General features: G+C 48.8%; 1 protein-coding gene across 2 annotated transcripts; it reads left to right on the top strand.

The window, feature by feature from the left end:
• The first annotated feature begins 16,017 nt into the window (after nt 1-16,017).
• On the top strand, nt 16,018-24,119 carry NRSN2 (neurensin 2). 2 transcript variants are annotated; one of them, XM_024239147.2, is made up of 4 exons: nt 16,018-16,094; nt 18,271-18,385; nt 18,660-18,854; nt 22,378-24,119. In XM_024239147.2, the coding sequence occupies exons 3-4, from the start codon at nt 18,666-18,668 to the stop codon at nt 22,801-22,803; spliced, it is 615 nt and encodes a 204-aa protein (XP_024094915.2). In that variant the 5' UTR covers nt 16,018-16,094; nt 18,271-18,385; nt 18,660-18,665; the 3' UTR covers nt 22,804-24,119. The 2 variants fall into 2 exon arrangements, with proteins under 2 accessions (XP_024094915.2, XP_054397713.1); XM_054541738.1 differs by having other exon boundaries at nt 16,024-16,094; nt 18,638-18,854.
• Nucleotides 24,120-25,315: the final 1,196 nt, after the last annotated feature.

Raw genomic sequence — 25,315 nt, 5'->3', positions numbered from 1 at the left:
TCAGGATAAACTCTTGAAATTCAAGGCATTTTGCAGTTGACTCTCTCACTCTTTTATAGATTTATCTTCGGTCACTTTATCCTCAGCTACGCCAGGCCACTCTCTAGTGACAATGCTTCCCGCCTCACCCATGCTATTTATCTTTGCTCATGTGGAGGAATTAGAGGGACTTTGGGCTAATTACCTTGCCTTTCGAGGCCTCAGTTTCCCCATCTGTATGATTAGGTGGTTGGACTAGAAGTCTCTTTTTGTTTTGTTTTGTTTTTTGTTTTTGTTTTTGTTGCTTTTGTTTTTGTTTTTTTGAGACCGAGTTTCACTCTGTCGCCCAGGCTGGAGTGCAGTGCTGTGATCTCGGCTCACTGCAACCTCTGCCTCCTGGGTTCAAGTGATTTTTCTGCCTCAGCCTCCCGAGTGGCTGGGATTACAGGCATGCACCACCAGGCCCAGGTAATTTTTTTGTATTTTTAGTAGAAACAGAGTTTCACCATGTTGGCCAGGCTGGTCTTGAACTCCTGACCTCAATGATCCACCTGCCTCGGCCTGTCAAAGTGCTGGGATTACAGGTGTGAGCCACGACACCCAGCCTTAGATGTCTCTTAAGAGCATATCTAGCCTGGCATTCTAGGAGTCTATGAAAAGGAGGAGAAAGGTGTCTGTAGCCAAACCTGCCTGTCTAGCTTCTTCTAGGTTGCCTAGCAATGGATGCCAACCCTCTCCCCCATCCTTGGGGGTTTCTTAGCAACCCAGTTTCTCACCCTCAGCTGTTTTCAGGGTTTCCTTTTAACTAAATGTCAAGTTTTGCTCTTTCTCCTCCAGAAAACCCAAGGCCAAGGGTCTCTGTATAGAGCTGGATACAACCCAGAATACACAGAGACCTGGGTTTGAGGTCAGTGGAGGATTTGCTGTGTGACTTGGAGGTCTTTGACCTCTCTGGCTTTCATTTCAGACTGTGATTACCTGTCATATGCTCCTCAGAGTTTTTCTTCTTCTTTTTTTTTTTTTTCTTTTTTGAGACCTAGTCTCACTCTGTCGCCCATGCTGGAGTGCAGTGGCACGATCCTGGCTCACTGAAACCTCTGCCTCCCTGATACAAGCAGTTCTCCTGCCTCAACCTCCTAAGTAGCTGGGATTACAGGTGCACGCCACCATGCCCAGCTAATTTTGTATTTTTAATAGACACAGGGTTTCACTATATTAGCCAGGCTGATCTCAAACTCCCAACCTCTGGGATTACAGGCATGAGCCACTGTGCCCAGCCTGTTCTTTTCTATTTTTTGAGATGGAATCTCACTCTGTCACTTAGGCTGGAGTACAGTGGCACAATCAGCTCACTGCAACCTCCACCTCCCAAGTTCAAACGATTTTTCTGCCTCAGCCACCAAAGTAGCTGGGATTATAGGTGAACACCACCACGCTGGGCTAATTTTTTGTATTTTTTGGTAGAGATGGGTTTTCCCCATGTTAGACAGGCTGGTCTCAGACTCCTGACCTCAAGTGATCCGCCAGCATCGGCCTCCCAAAATGCTGGGATTACAGGCATGAGCCACTGTGCCCAGCCCTCCGTATTGTTCTGATTTTAGTATATGTGCTGCTGAAATGAGCACTTCCCTCTTCTCTTGTACTCGTTTGGTTCGACTACTAAATTTATTCACTTTTGCAATAAACCTTTACTGAGCACCTACTATGTTCCAGGCACTGTCTTAAGGACTGGGTATTCGTCAGTGAATAAAGCAGACATAGTCCCTTCCCTCACAGAGCTTATACTCTAGTAGATGGAAATATATAATGAATAAACAGATAAATGCACATAATGATATCATGCAGTGAAGGGGACAAAGTGTAAGGAGGGGCTACTATTTTAGATGAGGGGGTTGTATCAGTCAGCATGGGCTAGGGAAGTCAGAGAAGGTTGGGAAGAAAAAGCCTGGCTTCCCCCTTTCTCCCTCCAACTTCCTGTGGGTGCCTCACCTTGGGTGACCTCAGTTACAGGCCAGCTGACAAAGGAGACTGAGTAGCTTCCAGGGGTCAGCTCTGCAAAGCAGGAAAGAGCAAGGAATCCACTGGAAGCAAGAAGGCCCAAAAGTACCTTGGGAGGTACGCAGCTTTTTCAGCTCACTCACTGCCTGTAAACTGTCAGGGACCCTAGGATCATTAAAAAATATTTTGAGGGCCGGGCGCGGTGGGTCACGCCTGTAATCCCAGCACTTTGGGAGGCCGAGGTGGGTGGATCACCTGAGGTCAGGAGTTCGAGACCAGCCTGACCAACATGGAGCAACCCCATCTCTACTAAAAATACAAAATTAGCCAGGCGTGGTGGCGTGTGCCTGTAATCCCAGCTACTCGGGAGGCTGAGGCAGGAGAATCACCTGAACCTGGGAGGCAGAGGTTGCGGTGAGCTGAGATTGTGCCATTGCACTCCACCCTGGGCAACAGGAGCAAAACTCTGTCTCTCTCTCTCTGTCTCTCTCTCTGTCTCTCTCTGTCTCTCTGTCTCTCTGTCTCTCTCTCTATATATATATATATAATTTTTAAATATTGTAGTAAAATACAGATAGCATAACATTTGCCATCTTAACCATCTTTAGGTGTACAACTCATTTGCTATTAAGTATAGTCACATTGTTGTGCAACTATCACCATCATCCATCTTGAGAACTCTTCATCCTGCAAAACTGAAGTTCTGGATCCACTATGCACTAACTCTCCATTTCCCCCTCCCCCTAGCTCCTAGCAACAACCATTCTGCTTTCTATATGTATGAATTTGACTATGGTATATGTCTCATATAAGCAGAATCATACAGTGTTTACTTTTTGTGACTGGTCTATTTCACTTTGCATCATGTCCTCAAGGTTTATCCATTGTAGAATGTATCAGAATTTCCTTCTTTTTAAAGCTGAGTAATATTCTATTGCATGTGTATATCACATCTTGCTTATCCATTCATCTGTTGATAGACACTTGGGTTGCTTCCACCTTTTAGCTATTGAGAATAATGTTGCTATGAAAATGGGTTTGGAAATGTCTCTTCAAGATACACTGCTTTCAGTTCTTTTTTTTTTTTTTTTTTTCTCTGAGACAGTCTCACTCTGTTGCCCAGGCTGGAGTGCAGTGGCACAATCTCCGCTCACTGTAACCTCCACTTCCTGAGTCCAAGCGATTCTCCTGCCTCAGCCTCCTGAGTAGCTGGGATTACAGGCACACACCACCGCACCTGGTTAGTGTGTTTGTGTGTGTGTGTATGTGTGTGTGTGTGTGTGTGTGTGTTTAGTAGAGAAGAGGCTTTGCCACGTTTGTCAGGCTGGTCTCAAACTCCTGACCTCAGGCGATCCGCCTGCCTTTGCCTCCCAAAGTGCTGGGATTACAGGAGTGAGCCACCACCCCTGGCCTCAGTTCTTTGGGGTATATACCTAGAAGTAAAATTGCCGGATCATGTGGTAATTCTATTTTTACTTTTTCAAGGAATCACTATGTGTTTTCCATAGCATCTGCATCATTTTTCATTGTTATCAACAATTCACAGGGTTCCAGTTTCCCCACATCCTTGCCAAAACTTGCTATTCTGTTTTGTTTTATGGTAGCCATCCTAATGGGTATGAAGTGACTAGGATCATTTTGAGACCCAAACAGTCACAGGCTTTTTTGTTGTTGTTGTTGCCCAGGCTGGAGTGCAGTGGTGCAATCATAGTTCACCACAGCCTCAACCTCCTTGGGCTCAGGTGAACCTCCCACCTCAGCCTCCCAAGGAGCTGGGACTACAGGCACACACCACCACATCCAGCTAATTTTTGTGTATTTTGTAGAGACAGGGTTTTGCCATGTTGGCCAGGCTAGTCTTGAATTCCTGGGCTCAAGCAATCCACCTGCCTCCAGCCTCCCAAAGTGCTAGGATTATAGGCACCCAGCCTCACAGGCTTTTTAGCCCAGGCTTGTGATTTCTTTGGCAGTACAATTCTCTGAAAAACTTAGGTTTCTGGCCGGGAGCAGTGGCTCACGCCTGTAATCCCAGCATTTTGGGAGGCCAAGTCAGACGGATCACCTAAGGTTAGAAGTTCGACACCAGCCTGACCAACAGGGTGAAATCCCATCTCTACTAAATACAAAAAATTAGCCAGGCATGGTAGCATATGCCTGTAATCCCAGCTATTTGGGAGGCAGAGGCAGGAGAATCACTTGAACCCAGGAGGTGGAGGTTGCAGTGAGCCAAGATTGTACCATTGCACTCTAGCCTGGGCAACAAGAGTGAAACTCCATCTCAAAAAAAAACCTTAGGTTTCTTATCCATTTGACTGTAGTTAATGGTACTAAAACCATACCCACAATACTTTTCAATATATTGTCCTTAACTCTGCTTTTTCCCTTTGCTTTCTATCCTAAAGCTGTCACTCTCAATGTAATGGCAATTAGCAAGAATAACAGGTGGCAGAGTTACACCTCTAAAGTGATCTTGGCTCTGAGAGTTTTTAAAGGACATTTTTCACTCAAAGCCTTTTAAAAATCCAATCTCGTACTTTAGTTGATTCTAGCCTTGAAGTACTTTAGTTGATAAAAAAGAAAGTTTTGGCCGGGTGTGGTGGCTCATTCCTGTAATCCCAGCACTTTGGGAGGCTGAGGCGGGCAGATCACCTGAGGTCAGGAGTTTGAGACCAGCATGACCGCCATGGAGAAACTCCATCTCTACTAAAAATACAAAATAAGCTGGACATGGTGGTGTATGCCTGTAATCCCAGCTACTCAGGAGGCTGAGGCAGGAGAATTGCTTGAACCTGGGAGGCGGAGGTTGCAGTGAGCCAAGATTGCGCCATTGCACTCCAGCCTGGGCAACAAGAGCAAAACTCCATCTCAAAAAAAAAAGAAAAGAAATTTTTAAAAATTGCTGTGAAGGCCACAGTCTTCACTCAGTCTCTGCCCTGAAGCATTTTAATGAATTGCTAGTTTTAGTATGCTTAGCACCTTTTTAAAGCTCATCTCTGTCTACTTGGGATCCAGAAACATCAGACTTTTCCACTCTGCAAGGACCTACATTTCCGAACTTATTTCCATTTTATTTATGCTTGCAGGTCAGCCAGTTCATTTCTGAGCTTATCTTTCTCTTGAATATTTTGACAAATGCAGCCAAAGGTGCCCATAGAGTCTGCAGGACTCTCCTTCCCTTGGATGTAGGCTTATGACAAGTAGAATAGAGTGGGAGTGATATTGGAGCAGTTTCTAAGCTCTGGACTTAGGAATCTTGCAGTGTTTACCTCCTCTTTCTTGGGATACTCATTCTTGGGATCCAGCCACCAGGATATGAGGAAGCTTAAGAAACTGTGGAGAGTACCACATGGAAAACTGAGGCCCCTGGCCCTGAGCCCCACTTGAGCCCCAACAACAGCCATCACCAACTTGCCAGCCAGGTGGGCAAGCCACCTTGGAAGTAAATCTGTCCAGTCCCTTGTTTAGCAACCCAGCTATTGTCAAGTGGAACAGATTTAAGCCTTCTTGCTGAGAATTGCCCAAATTACGGATTTGTTAGTAAAATAATGATTGTTGTAGTTTCAAATCACTAAGTTTTAGGGTGGTTTGTTAGGCAGCAGTAGCAACTGGAACAAATTCTTTGGCCCAGAAGTGATATGCATCACTCTGCTCATAGCTCATTCGCCAGAAGTAACCACATGGCTTTGCCTAACTCCAAGGGGACTGGTGAAGCACATGGAAATTTGGTGAGCAGTCTATGTCTCTACCACAGGGTTTAAAAAACCCCTCTTTGATAAGGTGACAGATGAGCAGAGAATAAAGCAGGAAGCTAGCCATGCAGATATCAAGAGAAAAAGCAATAAAGGCAGAGAAACAAACAAATGCAGAGATCCTGGAGCCTGGAGGTAGGACTTTGCCCAATATCTTTGGTTCATTCCAGGAATAGCCAGGAGACCAGTGTGGCTGGAGTGAGGGAGTGGAAGAAGATGACAGCAAAGAGTAAGGTTGGGAGGAGAAGGCAGTAGATCCTCTAAGGATGCACAGACCACAGTAAGGATTGGTTTTAGATGTCTGTTGCTGCAAAACAAACCACTTTAGTGTCTGCCAATATTCTGTGGGTTTTCAAGATTCAATGGAACAATTCTTGTGGTCACATGATGTTATCTGAGGGCTCATATGGGCTGGAATATCCAAGACTCACTCACATGATGCTGTCCAATACAGTAGTTGGTGCCAACTGTGGGCTGGAGGTTGGCTGGGGCTGTCTTCTGGAGCTCCTCCATGTGGGCTTTCCATGTGGTTTGGGCTTCTTTGGCATGGGGACTGGGGTCCTAGAGGGAGCATCTCATAGGTGAGTGTTCCAAGAGGTGGGAAGAGGAAGAACTGGCACAGCATGAGTTCTACCGTATTCTGTTGCTTAAAGCTGCCCTTGTGTCAGAGGTGTTTGAACCAGAGCAACTCCATCTTGAATAGGGGCTGGGTAAAACAAGGCTAAGACCCACTGGGTTGCATTCCCAGGAGGTTAGGCATTCTTAGTCACAGGATGAGATAGGACTTCGGCACAAGATACAGGTAGCAAAGACTCTGCTGATGAAACAAGATATAGTAAAAGAGCCGGTCAAAACCCACCAAAACCAAGATGGCAATAAAAGTGACTTCAGGGTCGTCCTCACTGTTCACTATATGCTAATTATAATGTATTAGCATGCTAAAAGACACTCCCACCAGCACCATGACAGTTTACAAATGCCATGGCAACATGGGGAAGTTACACTGTATGGTCTAAAAAGGGGAGGAACCCTCAGCTCTGAGAAATCTCCGTCCCTTTCCCAGAAAACTCATGAACCCTTGTTTAGCATATAATCAAGAAATAACTGTAAGTATTCTCAGTCGAGCAGCTCATGCTGCTGCTCTGCCTATGGAGTAGCCATTCTTTTGTTTATTTACTTTCCTAATAAACTTCATTTCACTTTATGGACTTGCCCTGAATTCTTTCTTGTGCAAGATCCAAGAACCCTCTCTTGGGGTCTGGATCGGGACCCCTTTCCAGTAACAATTGGACCAACTCAGATTCAAAGGAAGGGGATAAACTCCATTTCTTGAAGGTCAGAATGACAAAGAATTTGTGGCCACCTTTAATCCACTACAACCTTTTCCTTTTACCCTGAATAAGATGAGATGTCATTAGGGTTTTTGTTGTTGTTTTTGTTTTTTTGAGACAGGGCTCTGCTCTGTTGTCCAGGCTGGAGTGCAGTGATTATAGCTCGCTGCAGCCTTGAACTCCCGGGCTCAAGTGATCCTTCTGCCTCACCTCAGCCTACTGAGTAGCTGGGACTACACGCACATACCATCACCACCGCTCCCAGCTAATTTTTAAATTGTTTGTAGAGATGGGATCTCACTGTGTTGCCCAGGCTTGTCTCAAACTCTTGGGTGCAAGTAATCCTCCCACCTTTGCCTCCCAAAGCTCTGGGATTACAAGCTTGAGCCACCGCGCCTGGCCCACATCTGAAATCTTTAACTACAAGGTCCCACACTCTGACCTCAGACTTTCTTTTTTCCTGTTCATTCTTGGACTTCATTGAGATCCTGATGCTGCAGTTCCTGCATCTTTCCCAGATCCATCTGCTCCCTTCCTAGCAGCCCTGGCATCCTTCCCCACTGAGCTGGGATCCATCCTGAGGTTCACCATGGGATCCGCTCTCCCCACTTCTATCTGCATCCCCCTTCACCTCTTCTTTCTGCCCCACCTGTCCAGCGAAATTCCAACACAGGAGCTGGGATACCAACAGCCTTCTTCTTCACTCCCATTTCTGACACTGACAAAGAAAATCACATCCAAGGGCCGTGCCCAGTGGCTCACACCTGTAATCCCAGCACTTTGGGAGGCCGAGGCAGGCAGATGACCTGAGGTTGGGAGTTTGAGAGCAGCCTGACCAACATGGAGAAACCCCATCTCTAATAAAAATACAAAATTAGCCGAGTGTGATGGTGCATGCCTGTAATCCCAGCTACTCAGGAGGCTGAGGCAGGAGAATCGCTTGAACCCAGGATGTGGAGGTTATGGTGAGCTGAGATTGAGCCATTGCACTCCAGCCTGGGCAACAAGAGTGAAACTCAGTCTCAAAAAAAAAAAAAGAAAAAAGAAAAAAGAAAATCACATCCATGTAGATGGTTGTCTCCATAGGTCATGACCTCAGAGCCAACAGAGCAAATTCAGATTCTCCTATATCATGACTGAGTGGCCTCTGCAAGTGACTTACCCTCCCAAGACCCAGTGTTTATCATCTGTAAAATGGGAATTATCATAGTTCCTATCTCATAAGGTCATTGGGAAGATTAATTATCCCGGCATATAGTAAATGCTCAATAAATGATATCCATCACCGTCACTTTTTTTTTTTTTTAGACGGAGTCTCGCTCTGTCGCCAGGCTGGAGAGGCACAATCTTGGATTACTGCAACCTCCGCCTCCTGGGTTCAAGCAATTCTCCTGCCTCAGCCTCCAGAGCAAGTAGCTAGGACTACAGGCGCATGCTGCCACTCCCAGCTAATTTTTTTTTTTTCAGTAGAGATGGGGTTTCACCATATTGCCCAGGCTGGTCTCAAACTCCTGAGCTCAGGCAGTCCACCTGCCTTGGCCTCTCAAAGTGCTAGGATTACAGGCATGAACCATCGTGCCCGGCCCTATTTACTTATTTTTTGAGACAGCCTCCTGCTCTGTTGCCCAGGCTAGAGTTCAGTGCTACAATCACAGCTCACTGCAGTCTTGACCTCCTGGGCTCCAGCGATCCTCCCGCCTCAGCCTCCTGAGTAGCTGGGACTACAGGCATGTGCCACCATGCCTGGCTAACATCATATTATTGTTGGTTGTTCCAAATCTTCACTATTCCTTTTTTAAAATTGTAGTAGAATACACATAATAAAATGTACTGTTAGTGACATTTATTACATTCACAATGTTGTTCAATCATCACCACTATCTAGCTCCAAAATAATTTCATCACCCAAAAAGGAAACTCATTAAGTAAGAACTCCTCATTCCTCCCTTTCCCCAGACCCTGGCAACCACTAATCTGTTTTCTGACTCTATGGATTTGCCAATTCTGAATATTTCACATAAATGGAATCATACCACATGTGGCCTTTTGTGTCTGCCTTACATGCTTTTTAAGGCTCTGTTGAACTAAAATTTTCCTCTCTCTCTCTCTCTTTCTTTCTTTTCTCAGAGTCTCTCTCTGTCACCAAGGCTGGAGTGCAGTGGCATGATCTTGGTTCACTGCAACCTCTACTTCAAGTGATTCTCCTGCCTCAGCCTCAAGAGTAGCTGGGACTACAGGCATGCACCACCACGTCCGGATAATTTTTGTATTTTTAGTAGAGACAGAGTTTCACCATGTTGGCCAGGCTGGTCTCAAACTCCTGACCCCGAGTGATCCACCCACCTCAGCCTCCCAAAGTGCTGGGATCACAGGTGTGAGCCACCATGCCCGGACAAATTTTCCTATTTCTTAATAGATAATCTGTCTTGTTTTTCTCAAGAGTAGACAGTTTATCAGGTGTCGTGTCTCTCACCTTCCCACCCTACTCACCTATAAACTAATATAACAATAACAGTAACAATAATCATAATTTGCTGAGTTCTAATTTTGTTCCACGTACTTTGGATAAGTGTCTTATATGCACATCTCATTTCACTCTTTCAACCCCTCTGAGAGGCAAGTACTTAAATTATCTTCATTTTACAGTCAAGGAAACTGAGGCAGAGAGTGTTTAAATCATGTAAGCAGTAAGTGGTGGAGCCAAGATTCAAACGCAGATCTGCTGGACTCCAGAGTTCAACTTACAGACACTACATTGTGGCTCTTCTTGGTGGCCCCCTCCCCTCCTCCCCAGGCTCTCAGAGGATACAGGATCCCTCCTTTGCTAGTCAAGGCCAGCCCATCCCCCTGTATATTTGACTTCATCTCTTCCCACTGCCCCAGAATTTCATCCACCCCTGCTCTGATATCAGGGGCCCCCTCCCCTTCTGTCCATGGTGTGGGGCTTTTTGCACTTCACACACACACACACACACACAGGTGCACATACATACACACCCCTTCTCCCAACCACTCCACAAAGGGCCCCTGCCTCCTCACTTTCTTGCCTCCCACATAACCTCTCAACCTACTGCAATCTGGCCGCCTCCCCTATCACACCCTAAATTCTCCTGGCCAAGGTTCCCACTGACCTCCTTGTTGCCAAATCTAAGTCCTGTGTGTCTCTTATGCACTTGGCAAGGCTGAGCAGGCCCTTCTTGGAAATGTGTTTCTTTGGTTTCTATGACACAATGCACCCCCACTCCAAAACACACATACACACATCCCAGATTCTTGCCCCCACCCACCACCACCCGCTGTCTCTCTAGATGCTTCTGTGGTTCTTTCTCCTCCTCTGACCTCTTCAAATGTAGTATGGCAGTTTTAAAACATGTCCATAATTCTTTTTTTTGAGATAGAGTCTCATTTTGTTGCCCGAGCTGGATGCAGTGGTGCGATCAGGCGTGTGCCACCATGCTCAGCTAATTTTTTTTAACTTTTAAGTTTTTTGGAGAGATAGGGGCTCCCTTATGTTGACCAAGGTGGTCTCAAGCTCCTGGGCTCAAGTGATCCTCCCGTCTTGGCCTCCCAAAGTGCCAGGATTACAGACTTGAGCCATCATGCCCAACCATGTCTATAAATTCTGTAAGACTCCTCCCACTGAGTGACAGAGTCTGTGTTTCTTCCCCTTGAATCTGAGCCAAACTTAGTAACTCAGACTACAGCAGAAATGATTCTATGGTGACTTGTGAGGCTGGGTCATAAAGGCAATGTTGCCTGACTCATGGGAGTCCTGAGCTACAGTGTAAGAGGTGTCAACACTCTCAGCTGCCATGCTCTGAGGAAGCCCAGCTGGCTCATGCAGAGAGACAACATGGAGAGGCCTTGAGGCTATATGAAGAGAGAGATGCTTGGCCAGCTCCCAGCTGCTCCAGCTCCCCACTGCTCCGGCTTCCACTGTAACCACAAAAGAGACACCAAGGCAGAACCACCCAGATGAGCCCTTCCCAAATTGCTGACCCACAGAAACTGTGAAAGATGATAAAATCATTGTCTTTGGAGTGGTCTGTTATGCAGCCACAGACAGCCAAACAGAGGCATCTTAATCTCCTTGGGCTACTATAACAATTTAGCATGGAGTAAGTGGTTTGACAACACACATTTATTCCTCAGGTCAAGGTGCTGGCAAATTCCATTCTGCTGGCAACCAAGGGCCTGACGTATGGTGTACAGACGGCCATCCTATTGTAGCCCCAAATGGCACAGAGAAGAAGCAAGCTCTCAAGTCTCCTCTTATCAGGGCTGTAATCCCTCCCAAAGGCCCACTTCCAAATAACATCACCTTAGAACTTCAACATGAATTTGAGGGAGACACAAACATTCAATCTGCAGCAGAGGGCTTCGTCAGAGCTCTGACCTGAGCACGCTTCCTCTCAATGTCATTGTTTTTGCCAGATCTACATCCACTGCCCTTTCTTTTTTGGCTTTTTTTTTTTTTTTTTTTTTTTTGAGACGGAGTCTCACTCTATCACCCAGGCTGGAGTGCAGTGGCACAATCTTGGCTCAATGCAACCTCCGCCTCCCGGGTTCAAGTGATTCTCCTGCCTCAGCCTCCTGAGTAGCTGGGACTACAGGCGCATGACACCATGCCCGGCTGATTTTTGTATTTTTAGTAGAGACAGGGTTTCACCATGTTGGTCAGGCTGGTCTCAAACTCCTGACCTTGTAATCCGCCCGCCTCGGCCTCCCAAAGTGCTGGGATTACAGGCATGAGCCACTGCGCCTGGCCCCACTGCCCTTTCTTACAGTAACAGTATTTCAATTTCCCTTTAGGGAACCTCTTCAAGCAGGCTCTAGTCCAAGAGGTTTCTCTGGGCTAACCATTGTCAGCCGCCCAAAGGGTGAGCAAGTAACCAGCCAATCAGAGACACTCCAGTGGGTTCAGTAAATGACATATTATCCAACTGGGGTGAGGGGAATCAACATCAGGGCTTTTCCTGAGACTATAGGGAGAGACAGATTCTTTTGCCAGCAGTTAAATTTGAAGTCTGTGGCCATTTTGCTACCATATAGGGAAAATCTGACTGACACTGAAGCCAACACAGATGAGGGAAGAGCCAAGAGATAAAGAGAAAGATCCTGAGCATCTGGATACAGCCATGCCTGAAGCCAGTGTCCCTTGACTTCTCAATTATGTGAGCCTTTATATTACCTTTGTTTAAAGCCAGTTCAAGTTTAAAACTGCCATTTGCAGTGAGAACAATTCCCTATGTTGTATCTAAGGCCAAGACCTTGCCCCTGACTCTAGGCCAGTATGTCCTGTACAGTGCCATTCAGCTCTGCCAAAAGCTAAGGGCATCAACTTCTCCACAACCTGGCTTTCCCTCATCTATTTTACATCTCTGTTAATGGAGCATCACCCACCTGACCTATAAACATAACAATCAGCCTCTATGCTCTCTGTCTCTCTCCCTCTCTCTGTCTCTCTCTCTCTCTCTCTCAATCTCTGTCACTTACCTTACTTCTTAGTAACCAAGAAGTTCTGCCAACTTAACTTTATGGACATTTTTCACACCTGCACCCTCCTTTCCATTTTTCCTGCCCACTTCATTCCTTCATCATTTCTCACCTAAATTTTTACAAAATCAAAGATAACTAACATAGAGGTGTATAGTAAAAAGTGAATTTCGGCCGGGCACAGCGGCTCATGCCTGTAATCCCAGCACTTTGGGAGGCCGAGGCAGGCGGATCATGAGGTCAGGAGATCGAGACCATCCTGGCCAACATGGTGAAACCTCGTCTGTACTAAAAATACAAAAAAAAACTTAGCTGGGCGTGGTGGCATATGCCTGTAGTCCCAGCTACTGGGGAGGCTGAGGCAGGAGAATCGCTTGAACCCGGGAGGCAGAGGTTGCAGTGAGCTGAGATTGCATCACTGCACTCCAGCCTGGTGACACAGCGAGACTCTGTCTCAAACAAACAAACAAAAAAAGTGAATTTCATTCCCACCCTTGCCATCAGTTACCCTCCCCCAAGGCATCTACTGGTACCTCTTTCTTGTCTATTTTCTCAGAAGTTCTCTATATGTGCCATCTTTTTGAGAATTTCAAATGGAGGCATACTATCAAGACTTTTCAGAACACTGCATCTTTCTTCACTTGAAATGTGATTAATATAAATAACTATAGACTAATTTCTTCTTTTTAATGGCTGCATAGTATTCCGCAAAGAGATATAATGTATATAACTTGTCTTCCATTGATGGATATTTAAGTTGTGTCCCAGTTGTCTGTTAGCACAGAACAAAACCGCCCAAACCTAGTGGTATAACACAACAACCACTTGATTATCCTCGTGGGTTCTGTGTGTCAGGAATTCAGACAGGACACAGTGAGGCCAGCTTGTTTCTACTCTGCAATGTTTGAGACTTCAGCTAGGAAGATTTGAAGATTTGAAGGCTGAAGCTGATTCAAATGGCTGGCCGCTGGAATCATCTGGTTCTTCCCCTTCCCCTTCTACCGTGCAATGGCATGATGTCGGCTCACTGCAACCTCTGCCTCCCGGGTTCAAGCAATTCTCCTGCCTCATCCTCCCTAGTAGCTGGGATTACAGGTGCATGCCACCATGCCCGGCTATTTTTGTATTTTTAGTAGAGACGGGGTTTCACCATGTGGCCAGGCTGGTCTCAAACTCCTGAACTCAGGGGATCCACCTGCCTTGGCCTCCCAAAGTGCTGGGATTACAGGCGTGAGCCACCGTGCCCGGCCTCATCTGGTTCTTCTTCACTCACTTCTGTTATGCCTGAACTGGGATGACTCAAAGCTAAGCTTAGCTGGGACTGTGGTGCCTTCATGTGTCCTCTCCTGATGGTCTTGGCATCCTCACAGCATGGCAGCCTCTAGGCAGACGTGGAGCCCTAGGTAGGCATGGTGCCTCAGGCTCCAAGAGCTAGAGTTCTAGCAGAAGTTGCATGTACTTTTATGTCTGGGCCTTAGAAGTCAGAGCATTAGTTCCACCATACTCCATTGGTTGAAGCAGTCATCAGCTCACCCAAGATTCAGAGAGAATACAAGGATCCCACCTCTCTATAGAGGAGTGCTAAAGAATTTGTAGCCATATTTTAGAGCCACCACAGGTTGTTTCCAACCTGTAGCTATTCCTGTAGTTCATTTTACAGTCTAACATCTCTTGAATCTCTTCATCTCTCTGCACCAGGCCAAGACACTGTCATCTCTGATCTCTTCACTGATCTCTTGCTGTCACTCTTGTGCTCAACATGCTGTTCTCTTGACAGCAGCCAGATGTCCTTTCAGAATGAAGATCAGATCACATCCCGCCCCTCTTTATAACCCCTCCATGGCTCCCCACTACCCTTGGGTTGAAGCTCAAACTCCTTACCTTGGCTTATGAGGCCCCACAGGTCTCACTTCTGCCTGCCTCTCCAATGCCATCTCCTGTCACCATTTGGGGCCTTTAGTTTTGAGCTGCAAGAGTTCCTCCCATCACACACACACACACACACACACACACACACACACACACTTAAATGAGTAAGTAAATAGAACATACAAAATGCTTAAACACTTTGCACATAATGAGCATAATATGTTTGCTACTATTATTAGACTGTCTTCAGTAAATATTTACTGGGCTGCCTACTCAGTGCCAAGCATTATGGGAGGCTCACAGATACAACATGAACAAGAAATATGTGGCCTTGGCCAGACGTGGTGGCCCACGCTTATAATCCCAGCACTTTGGGAGGCCGAGGCAGGTGGATCACTTGAGCTCAGGAGTTCAAGACCAGCCTGGGCATCATGGCAAAACCCTGTCTCTATTAAAAATACAAAAAATTAGCTAGGCATGGTGGTGCATGCCTGTAGTCCCAGCTCCTCAGGCGACTGAGGTGGGAGGATCACTTGAGCCTTGGGAGATCGAGGCTGCAGTGAGCCGTGATCATGCCACCGCACTCCAGCCTGGACAACAGAGTGAGACGCTGTCTCAAAAAAATAAAAATTAAAAAAAAAGAAAAAGAAAAACTAAAAAGGAAGATGTGGCCCTATCTTGCAGAGCTCATTCATCTGTGTGTCCCCAGCCCCTAGCACAAGGAGAAACAGAATGGATGCTCAAGACACAAAGGCATGTTTGTGCAAGGGTACTTGATGAAGGCTGGAGGGGCACAATGACTTTCCCAAGATCACACAGCAAATGTGGGACAAAATCAAGGCTGACAGCTCATGACAGGGTGTGAAGCAGATGCAGCTGCCTGGCACAGGCTGGCTCTCCAGGGAGATGGGCAGTGGGTACACATTGCCCAGGGCAGAACTGGGGCTAGGGGAGGAGAGAACAAGGGAGGCTGTGTCATTAGCTCCTTCCAAAGTGGAAGTCACTTCTCTCCCAACCCCAAGTCCTCCACCCAAACTCCCTTCTCAAGGTACAAGAGCTGATCCTGTACCAGGGAGGGGTAGGGACTCAAAGAGGAAAAGAGGATGAAAAGAGGATGGGGACTGAGTGAGAAGTGAGGACTTCAGAGAGATTAGGGGCTCTCAAGTCAAGTGGGAGGGGACTTCCCGGTAGGAGCCCGGAGAGAGATGGGAGCCTGTGAAGAGGACAGGGGCCCAGCGAGGAGATGCCGGTTTCTATACTGGGTGGGGCTCCATAAGGGGAATGGAGACCTAGAGAAGGGACTGACAGTACAGCGAGGAGATGAAGGCTCAGTGAGGGGATCGGTCTTCCATGAGAGGGGTGGGGAACTGCGGGAGTGATCGGTGAGGAGTTTGAGGGACTGCATAAGGGGTTGGGGCCCAGGGAGTCCGAGGGGTCTCTGTGAGGGACCTGGGGTGTCAGAGCGAGAAGGGAACTCTGGAAGGGGACAGGAGCTGGAGGAGCTGCAGGGGGCCGCTATCTGCAGAGCCAGTCCCTGAGGCGGGCCGGCACCCCCCTCCCCCGTCCCCGTGTCACCCCCGCCCCGAACTGCGGCGCAGGCGCGAACCGAACCCGCTTTTGCTGGGCTCCCGCTCCGGCTCCCGCTTGCTCGGCGGAGACAGCAGGCAGAGAGGTGAGCTTAGCCCTGCTCCACGCGCGGCCAGACCCCAGCCCCATCCCCTGGAGAATCCCCGCGCTCTGCCTGCTTCCTCAGCCCGGGCTGTGTCCCGCCAGTGACAGGACCGTTGCGCCTGAGCCTCGGGTTTGGGAGGTGGGGGTCTCAGGGAAGTAGCAGGGGGAGGAGATAGAAACAGCCCCATCGCTCCTCGACACCTCAGGGTTGATAGGCTGGGTAGAGGCTTCAAAGGACACCCCCCACCCCCGCCAACACTTCAAACCAAAAACCCATTCCTACCCCTCTCTGCCTCAGTTTCTCTCTAGGGAAAAGGACGCAGTTAGTGTGGACCAGGGGATCGGTGGTCCTGTGCGGGTGCAGGTGGGGAAGGGAGGGGGGAAATGGCCTGATTTCCCCGGCCAACACCCCCATCCATCCCCCTCGGGAGGGCGCCCCTTCTCCTCGGCCTGGGCAGCGCTGGACGCTGTGGTGGGCGAGTCTGAGGGTCTGGGGAGGACAATGGAATGAGGCCGTGCAGAGCCGACAGATTCCATCCATCTTCGGGCCCTGGCTCCTGTCACTTTCGCCTATGCCTCCCGCCCCTCGCCTCCTCCCTCCGCCGCAGTCTCCCCACATCCGACAGCGCAGCCCCCTCCTCTTCCCGCTCCCTTCCCACCAAGCTCCTCCTGGCTCCCGGCTAGGGACACCTCCCTAGCGGTTCCCATGGCAACCCTCGTCCTGGCTACCTGCGCCCCGCCCCGCGCCAGCTAGACCTACTCCCTGCAACCCTAAAATGCCCGGGGGAGGGGCCAGGCCGAGGGGGAGGCACCGTCAAGGTCACCTTCCTTCTCCAGTACCAGCAGGACTGAGTGATTACATCTATTTGGAGTAGGGGAAGCGGTGAATTGGAGGGGAGGAGCTGACCCAGGTCAACAGTCCCTAAGCCCTCTCCACACCTCCTCACCTGTGGTCTTTAATAATGGTCTCCGCACTGAGGCTCCTACCGTCCCCCGGGCCCCATTTATTCTCTCCACCCGGGCCTCCCCAGCGCCTCGCCGGGGCGGGTACCGCGCTGGCCGCACCCTCCGCACAGTCCGCCCCGCCCACCTCCTCCGGTGAGCCCTCCTCTCCAGACCTCTCGCCCTCCTCCTCCGAGGGTCCTTTGCTTTTAGTCTCTGCGTTTTCCCGTTCTCTGTCATGGCTTTTGTTGTTGTTGTTGTTGTTTTTCCTCCTTTTCTTCCCTGCTCTTCTTTTCCCTGAATTGTAAGTGAGGAGGGTGTACAGCCACTATTTATGGACAGGCTTTCTTGACAGCAATCTTGTGTGCCGTGTGACTCCAAGCAGAACCTCCAACCGTGTGTGTGTGTGTGTGTGTGTGTGTGTGTGTGTGTGTGTGTGTGTGTGTGTGTGTGTGTGTGTGTGTGTGTGTGTGTGTGTGTGTGTGTGTGTGTGTGTGTGTGTGTGTGTCGTACCTATCTGGGTATGTCTCTGTGTGCTTTGTGAGCATGTGTCTGTGTGTTTCTCTGTGCTGTTTCGGTGAGTTTCTCTATGCAGGGATTTGAGGACCACATCTGATTGGAAGTGAGAGGCAGCTGTCAGGACCTTTATCTTACCCTTTGGAACAAGCACATTGTTTCATTTTGTAGGAGGCTGCTAATTAAGGCTGAGGGCCATCATGGAGACTGGGGTAGAAGCCCAGTCCTCCCCCAGCACCTCCTGGCTTTGGTTTGGGCCAAACCTTTTATATATGGATATACAAGTACCTTCCATTCCCAAGATCTGTGTCCACTTTTGTGGGAAAAAAAAAAAAAAAGGTTATTTGATAGGTTTCTCTGGAAATCTAACAGCTCTTAAGCCCAAGAGCCTCTAATCCTGAGGGACCCTGACTTTCACTTCCAATGGAGTCAAAATTCATTGGAATCTGGAGGCTTTCAGGGGCAGTCCTGGGGAGGACCTTTTATAGCCTTGCAGCTTGGGAACTCCAGCCCAAGTGTCAGCCATGACAATTACCCCCAGGAGGGGGTCTGAAGGGGAGCGGAGGGTGAGGCTCTCTCATTCCAGACATGGAGACTAAAAAGTTCAAGATGGAAGTAATAACAAAAAAATTACAGTACTAATCCCAACAGCTACCATTTCTCAGCATTAGACACAATAACTGTATGGAACAAGTATGATTATTAGGTCTGTTTTACAGATGAGGAAACTGAGACCCAGAAAGGTGGAAGCAGTTGTCTAAGGTCACGCCTCCCGGAAGCAGCGTGTCCACGACTCCAGTCCAAGTGGTCAGGCTCCAGAGCCCACAGTCCCAGGTACTGGGTGGCCTCCAGAGTAAACATGCACATTTATTGACACCTCCAATTGCCAGGCACTGGGCTAAGGCCTTCAGTGCATTCGCTCATTCACAGTGTGCTTCGGGAAGGACAGGCTGGGATTCCAGAAGGCCTGACTGTGCTATGAGTGTAGGGTGTCTCGAGTGGGAGGAGAAGCGGGTGGGGCACAAAGATTTGGGGGGCTTATGAAGGTCACCATGAGCAGCTCCCACTAATCCCTCCCTCCGTCAGCTGCACCTTACCTGCTTCCCAGGGGTCCATGATGCCGAGCTGCAATCGTTCCTGCAGCTGCAGCCGCGGCCCCAACGTGGAGGATGGCAAGTGGTATGGGGTCCGCTCCTACCTGCACCTCTTCTATGAGGACTGTGCAGGCACTGCTCTCAGCGACGACCCTGAGGGACCTCCGGTCCTGTGCCCCCGCCGGCCCTGGCCCTCACTGTGTTGGAAGGTAAGGCCAGATGAGCAACTCCCATGATTCCTCTGCCTTGATGGAGGAAATGAGTCTGAATTTGAGGCTCAGAGGAAAAAAGAAGAGATAGCGTAGTAGTTAGGAGTCTTGCACATTCAAGCAACAGAAAACCCAATTCAAATGGGTTTAAATAATGAAGGGAGCCTTCATTGTATTTGTATTTACATACAAATTACTCACATAATTATTTACATATTTATTGTATGTAAATAATGGCCGCTCATGCCTGTAATCCCAGCACTTTGGGAGGCTGAGGTGGGCAGATCACCTGAGGTCTGGAGTTCAACACCGGTTCTGTCAGCATGGCGAAACCCTGTTTCTACTAAAAATACAAAAATGGGCTGGGTGTGGTAGCTCACGCCTGTAATCCCAGCACTTTGGGAGGCTGAGGCTGGTGGATCTCGAGGTCAGGAGTTGCCTGGCCAACATAGTGAAACCCTGTCTCTACTAAAAATACAAAAATTAGCCTGGCGTGGTGGCTGGCGCCTATAATCCCGGCTACTCGGGAGGCTGAGGCAGGAGAATCACTTGAAACCAAAAGGCGGAAGTTGCAGTGAGCCGAGATCAATCCATTGCACTCCAGCCTGGGTGAAAGAGCGAAACTCCCTCTAAAAAAAAAAAAAAAAAATGAGCCGGGCGTGGTGGCAGGTGCCTGTAATACCAGTTACTTAGGAGGCTGAGGCAGGAGAACCGCTTGAACCCAGGAGGCAGAGGTTGCAGTGAGCCAAGTTCGCACCATTGCACTCCAGCTGGGCGACAGAACGAGACTCTGTCTCAAAAAAAAAAAAAAAAAACAAATGAGCTAGGCATGGTGGCAGGCGCCTGTAATCCCAGTTACTTAGGAGGCTGAGGCAGGAGAATCGCTTGAACCCAGGAGGCAGAGGTTGCAGTGAGCCAAGTTCGCACCATTGCACTCCAGCTGGGCGACAGAACAAGACTCTGTCTCAAAAAAAAAAAAAGAAAAAAAAAAAAGAAGGGAAAATGTTGCTCATTTTTTAGAAGAGACCCAAGGTTGCATACTTTCAGGCAAAGTTTGATCCAGCAGTTCAACCCTTTACACCAAGGACTTTGCAAGTTTCCTTAGTCTTCAGCCTCCTCATGGTGCCCCTGCCCTGGCAGCCTGTTAGCTTCAGACTCTCCCCACATGTTCCCCAAATGGCCACTACTGTGTGGACCCTCAGATCTTCACTCCACACCATCTAAGGGAAGTCAGCATTTCCTGTGGTATTTCCTTCAGAAAAGAAAATAGCCCGTAATCCCATCATTTTGGGAGGCCAAGGTGGGTGGATCACCTGAGGTCAGGAGTTCGAGACCAGCTTAGCCAACGTGGTGAAACCTCATCTCTACTAGAAATACAAAAATTAGCTGGGTGTGGCGATGGGCACCTATAATCCCAGCTACTCTGGAGGCTGAGGCAGGATAATCACTAGAACCCGGGAGACAGCGGTTGCAGTGAGCAGAGATCGTGCCATTGCACTCCAGCCTGCACAACAAGAGTGAAATTCTGTCTCAAAAAAACCAACAAACAAAAATGGCCAGGGATACTGGCTCACACCTGTAATCCTAGCACTTTGAGAGGCTGAGGCAGGAGGATTGCTTGAGCCCAGGAATTCAAGATCAGCCTGGGCAACATAGTGAGACTTCATCTCTACTAAAAATAAAAAATTAGCTGGATGTAGTGGCGTGGGCCTGTGATGCCTACTACTCAAGAGGCTGAGCCAGGAGGATCATTTGAGCCCAGGAGGTTGAAGCTGCAGTGAGCCATGATTGTGCCACTGCACTCCAGCCTGGGCAACAGAGTAAGACTCTGTCAAGAAAAGAAAAGAGAGAAGAAAGGAAAAGAGAAAGCAAAATAGTAAGATATTAAAAACATGTTACCATTTACCTTAGCACCAAAGAAGAGAGAAATACTTAGGTATAAATCTAACAAAATATCTGCAATATGAGAAGAACTACAAAACTCAAAAGATATCAAATAACTAAATAAATGGAGAAATAATTCATATTCATGGATTGGAATAGTCAAGATGTTAGTTCTTCCCAACCTGATCTTTGATTCAATGCAATGCCAATCAAAACCCCAGCACGTTATTTTGTGGACGTCACAAAATGTCACCTCCTCAGGGAGGAGATCCCCGGACTGAGTCGGGTCCCTTGCTTTACTCTGGGCAAACTCGGTGCCCATTCATTCTTCAATACACTTACCACTGTGCACACTTGTAGTTTATATGGAGAGGTAAAAGATTCAGGATAGCCAGAAATTTAAAACACCATTTATAAGAAACAATGCTTTTCATTCCCGAAGTCCTGACAAGCATTGCATTGGCTCTCATTGGGCCACTTGCCAGCCTTGAACTAATTACTATGGTTAAGAGATGGACTCTGCTGACTGGCAGGAAGTGAGGTTCATCTCACTTAAATCTTACTCCAGTCTTACTATGGTAGACCGGAGTACCTGGCCAGGGCAGCGAAAAAATGTGAAGAATTGATGTCTGTAACAGCCAAGGAGACTAGTCGGCCAGGGTGCACCAATGGGTCAAGGTGTAGAGGTGGCAATGAGCTGAGTCCCTGCTATGGGCATAGCTCTTTGCTAAATATTCTCAGGAGACTGAGGCAGACGGTCCCTTCTTCTGCTTTCAAAGGACTCCACTCTAGTGAGGAGGTAAGGTGCCAACCTCTGCAGAGAGGCCAACTTATATAACTTCATGTCAGGTCTGTAGAGAACACCAGGAGAGGAAATGATCAACGAAGACTTCCAAGGAAAGGTTAGTGTGTATTTAAAATTTTTAAGCGTCTTCTTATTGCAAGGCACTGTGCTAGGCTCTTGGGAACACAGAATTTAAGACATAAGGTCCCTGTCCTCCAAGAACTCTTTTAGCTGTGGTTTATTTAGTCATTCAGCAAACATTTATTCAGCCTTTGCTCTGTGCCGGCACATGCTAGGCACAGAAAACTCCTAGTGAGCCAAAACAGGCACAGTCTGCTCTCATGGGGCTCTCAGCACTGCGGGAGAGGCAGACATCACTTACATAGCAACCAAAATACATGTCCAAGTGTGCACAATGGTAAGTGTATTGAAGAATGAATGAGCACAGTTTGCCCAGAGTAAAGCAAGGGACCCGACTCAGTCCAGGGATCTTCTCCGTGAGGAGGTGAGGTTTGAGATGAGATCTGATGGTGCATAGGAGTTAACCCAACAGAGACAGGGAAGGTAGAAAGGACAAGGAGATGAGTTGGGATGGAGGGAAATGCAGGGTTGGCTGGAGAAACCGACTGCTAGGTGGGAGCTGGGAAGGAAATTAAGAGGCCTCAGGATTCCAAATAGAACATGACAGTTTATGCCTCCTGTCATTTAGACCCCAGCAAGTGTGTTCTATGATTCCCATCTCCTAAGGATGGATCAAGGGGTTACCCTTAAGTCTGGTGAGGATCCAAGGTGATCCCTTGGCCAGGGTCCCCTGGCTGACTCTGACTGCTTCCTGGTCTGTCTGCTTCTCCCCAGATCAGCCTGTCCTCGGGGACCCTGCTTCTGCTGCTGGGTGTGGCGGCTCTGACCACTGGCTATGCAGTGCCCCCCAAGCTGGAGGGCATTGGTGAGGGTGAGTTCCTGGTGTTGGATCAGCGGGCAGCCGACTACAACCAGGCCCTGGGCACCTGTCGCCTGGCAGGCACGGCGCTCTGTGTGGCGGCTGGAGTTCTGCTCGCCATCTGCCTCTTCTGGGCTATGATGGGCTGGCTGAGCCAGGACACCAAGGCAGAGCCCTTTGACCCTGAAGCCGACAGCCACGTGGAGGTTTTCGGGTATGAGCCAGAGCAGCAGTTGTCACCCATCTTCCGCAATGCCAGTGGCCAATCATGGTTCTCGCCACCTGCCAGCCCCTTTGGGCAATCTTCTGTGCAGACTATCCAGCCCAAGAGGGACTCTTGAGCTGCCCACATGGCCTAAGGAGGAGCCAGATGTGGGTCCTGGATCCTTCCCCCTTCTCACCACAACCCCCTCTCAGTGTTTCCCCAACTTCTCCCTTTCAGCAGGGTCCCTTTAGAGCCCAACTCCAGGTCAAATCTGGAGCTCAAATCCCAGTGCTCCCTCTCCAGGGGTGGGGCCCCAACTCTTCTAAGATGCCATCATTCCCCAAGTCCTCCCAAAACTTCCTACCCACACCCTCTTCCCAAGGCCCTCAAGGGCAGAAAACATCACCTTCAACCCGTCCCCACTCCTTCCTCTGCATGACCTTGGGCAAGCCCCTTGCCCTTTCAAGCCATCAGCTCCTGCCTCTCTGCCATGAGGGCTTTGGATCAGATTCCTCTTCTCGCCAGGATGAGGACACGCACTGCCCTCCACAGACATAGATGAAGGGGTGGGGGTCATTCAGCTCGAATGGGTCCCAGATTCTCACTTGGACTTTCCCTGCAGGATGAGTGAAGACGTTTGCCTCTCAAAGTGTGTCTTCTACCTGCATTTTGGCATCAGAGCCCCCTAGTCCACCCACCATAGGCAATTACTAGCCCTAGTTGATAGGTGAGGTGGGTGAAGGAGGCTGGAGGTGACATGTCCAAGGTCACACAACAAAGCAGCATGCAGGAACTAGAAACACATCTTCAGCCTCCTCCTGGGCCAGCTCTTGTGCTACAGGTGGGGCGGAGCCAGCCCCACACCTTCCTGGTTCCCTGAGGATCCTCAGGGTGGAGGACAGGTTTGGCCCAGAAAGACTAGTCAGAGGCCTGATGGTCCCAGGTGGCTCTGGATATACTTTGGATATGGATTTAAATGGTCCCTAAGAGCCGGGGGTAGGGGGCAGGAAAAGTGGGTTGTCTTTGCCCCTCAAAGTCCACCTACCTAGAAACCAAGCCCACAGGTCTTGGCCGTGACCCTGATAATAAATGTGCCCTCTCAGAGGCACCAGCTCCTCCCTCCCCAGCCGGAGGCGTCATCTCTCTTCTGTACCACTAGAAGGCGCTCTGATACAGCTGGAGAGCAGGGCTCAAGGCTTTCGCCCCCTCCCCTCCCTAACCCCTATCTTCAGCCTCCACCAGCCTGAAGGGCCTCCTAGGGGATCCTCAGGCGGCCCCCCCCCCCCCCCCAGGGCACACCCTACTGTCCTTGTGCCTCACGGCCCCTCATCCTGCACCCCTTCCATCCCACCTTCCCTTTCAATAAACAGCTGGGATGGATACTGACTTTGTTTCCTTTCTCCCTGGCCACTGGGGCATGGGGAGGAGAAAGACACAGACTCTTAAGAGCACCTACTGTGTGCTGGGCACGACCCATTATTTCTCATTCGCTCCTCAGGATAACCTGTTGAGAAAGGAATTATTGTCTTCTTCTTCCTTTTTTTTCTTTTTTTTTTTTAAAGATGTTGTCTCGCTCTGTCGCCCAGGCTAGAATGCAGTGGGGCGATCTTGGCTCACTGCAACCTCCGCCTCCTGGATTCAAGCAATTCTGCCTCAGCCTCCCAAGTAGCTGGTATTACAGGTGCGCGCCACCACACCTGGCTAATTTTTGTATTTATAATAGAGACGGGGTTTCACCATGTTGGCCAGGCTGGTCTTGAACTCCTGACCTCAAATGATCCACCTGCCTCGGCCTCCCAAAGTGCTGGGATTACAGGGTGAGCCACTGTACCCAGACATATTGTCTTCATTTTACAGATGCGGTAACTGATGATCAGAAAGGTGAGTCCTTTGCCTAAGGTTTCCCCGTGGTGGATTTATTTTTTATTTTTATTTTTATTTTTAATTCTTTTTTTTTTTTTGAGACGGAGTCTGGCTCTGTCGCCCAGGCTGGAGTGCGGTGGCGTGATCTCGGCTCACTGCAAGCTCCGCCTCCCGGGTTCATGCCATTCTCCTGCCTCAGCCTCCCGAGTAGCTGGGACTGTGAGTAGCTGGGACTACAGGCACCTGCCCACACACGCAGCTAATTTTTTGTATTTTTAGTAGAGACGGAGTTTCACCGTGTTAGCCAGCATGGTCTTGATCTCCTGACCTCATGATCTTCCCGCCTCGGCCTCCCAAAGTGCTGGGATTACAGGCGTGAGCCACCACGCCCAGCCTATTTTTAATTCTTTTTATTTCAGTAGCCTTTGGGGTCCAAGTGGGTTTTGGTTACATGAATTAGTTCTATAGTGATTCTGAGATTTTAGTACACCCATCACCTGAGCAGTGTACACTGTACCCAATACGCAGTCTTTTATCCCTCATCCCCTCCCAACCTCCCTGGACTCAGTCCCCAAATTTCGTTATATCACTCCGTATGCCCATGCATCCTCATAGCTTAGCTTCCGCTTATATAAGTGAGAACCTACTGTATCTGGATTTCCATTCCTGAGTTACTTCACTTAGGATAATGGCCTCCAGCTCCACCCAAGTCCTGCAGTGGATTTAAATGCTCAGCCTAGGGCCAGGAGTAGTGGCTGGGCCAGGCGAGGTGGCTCACACCTGTA

Source organism: Pongo abelii, chromosome 21 (assembly GCF_028885655.2).
Source record: "Pongo abelii isolate AG06213 chromosome 21, NHGRI_mPonAbe1-v2.0_pri, whole genome shotgun sequence".
NCBI classification, from domain to species: domain Eukaryota; kingdom Metazoa; phylum Chordata; class Mammalia; order Primates; family Hominidae; genus Pongo; species Pongo abelii.
The sequence above is the reverse complement of the archived record's forward strand: the minus strand, read 5'-3'. Positions and strand labels throughout refer to the sequence as shown.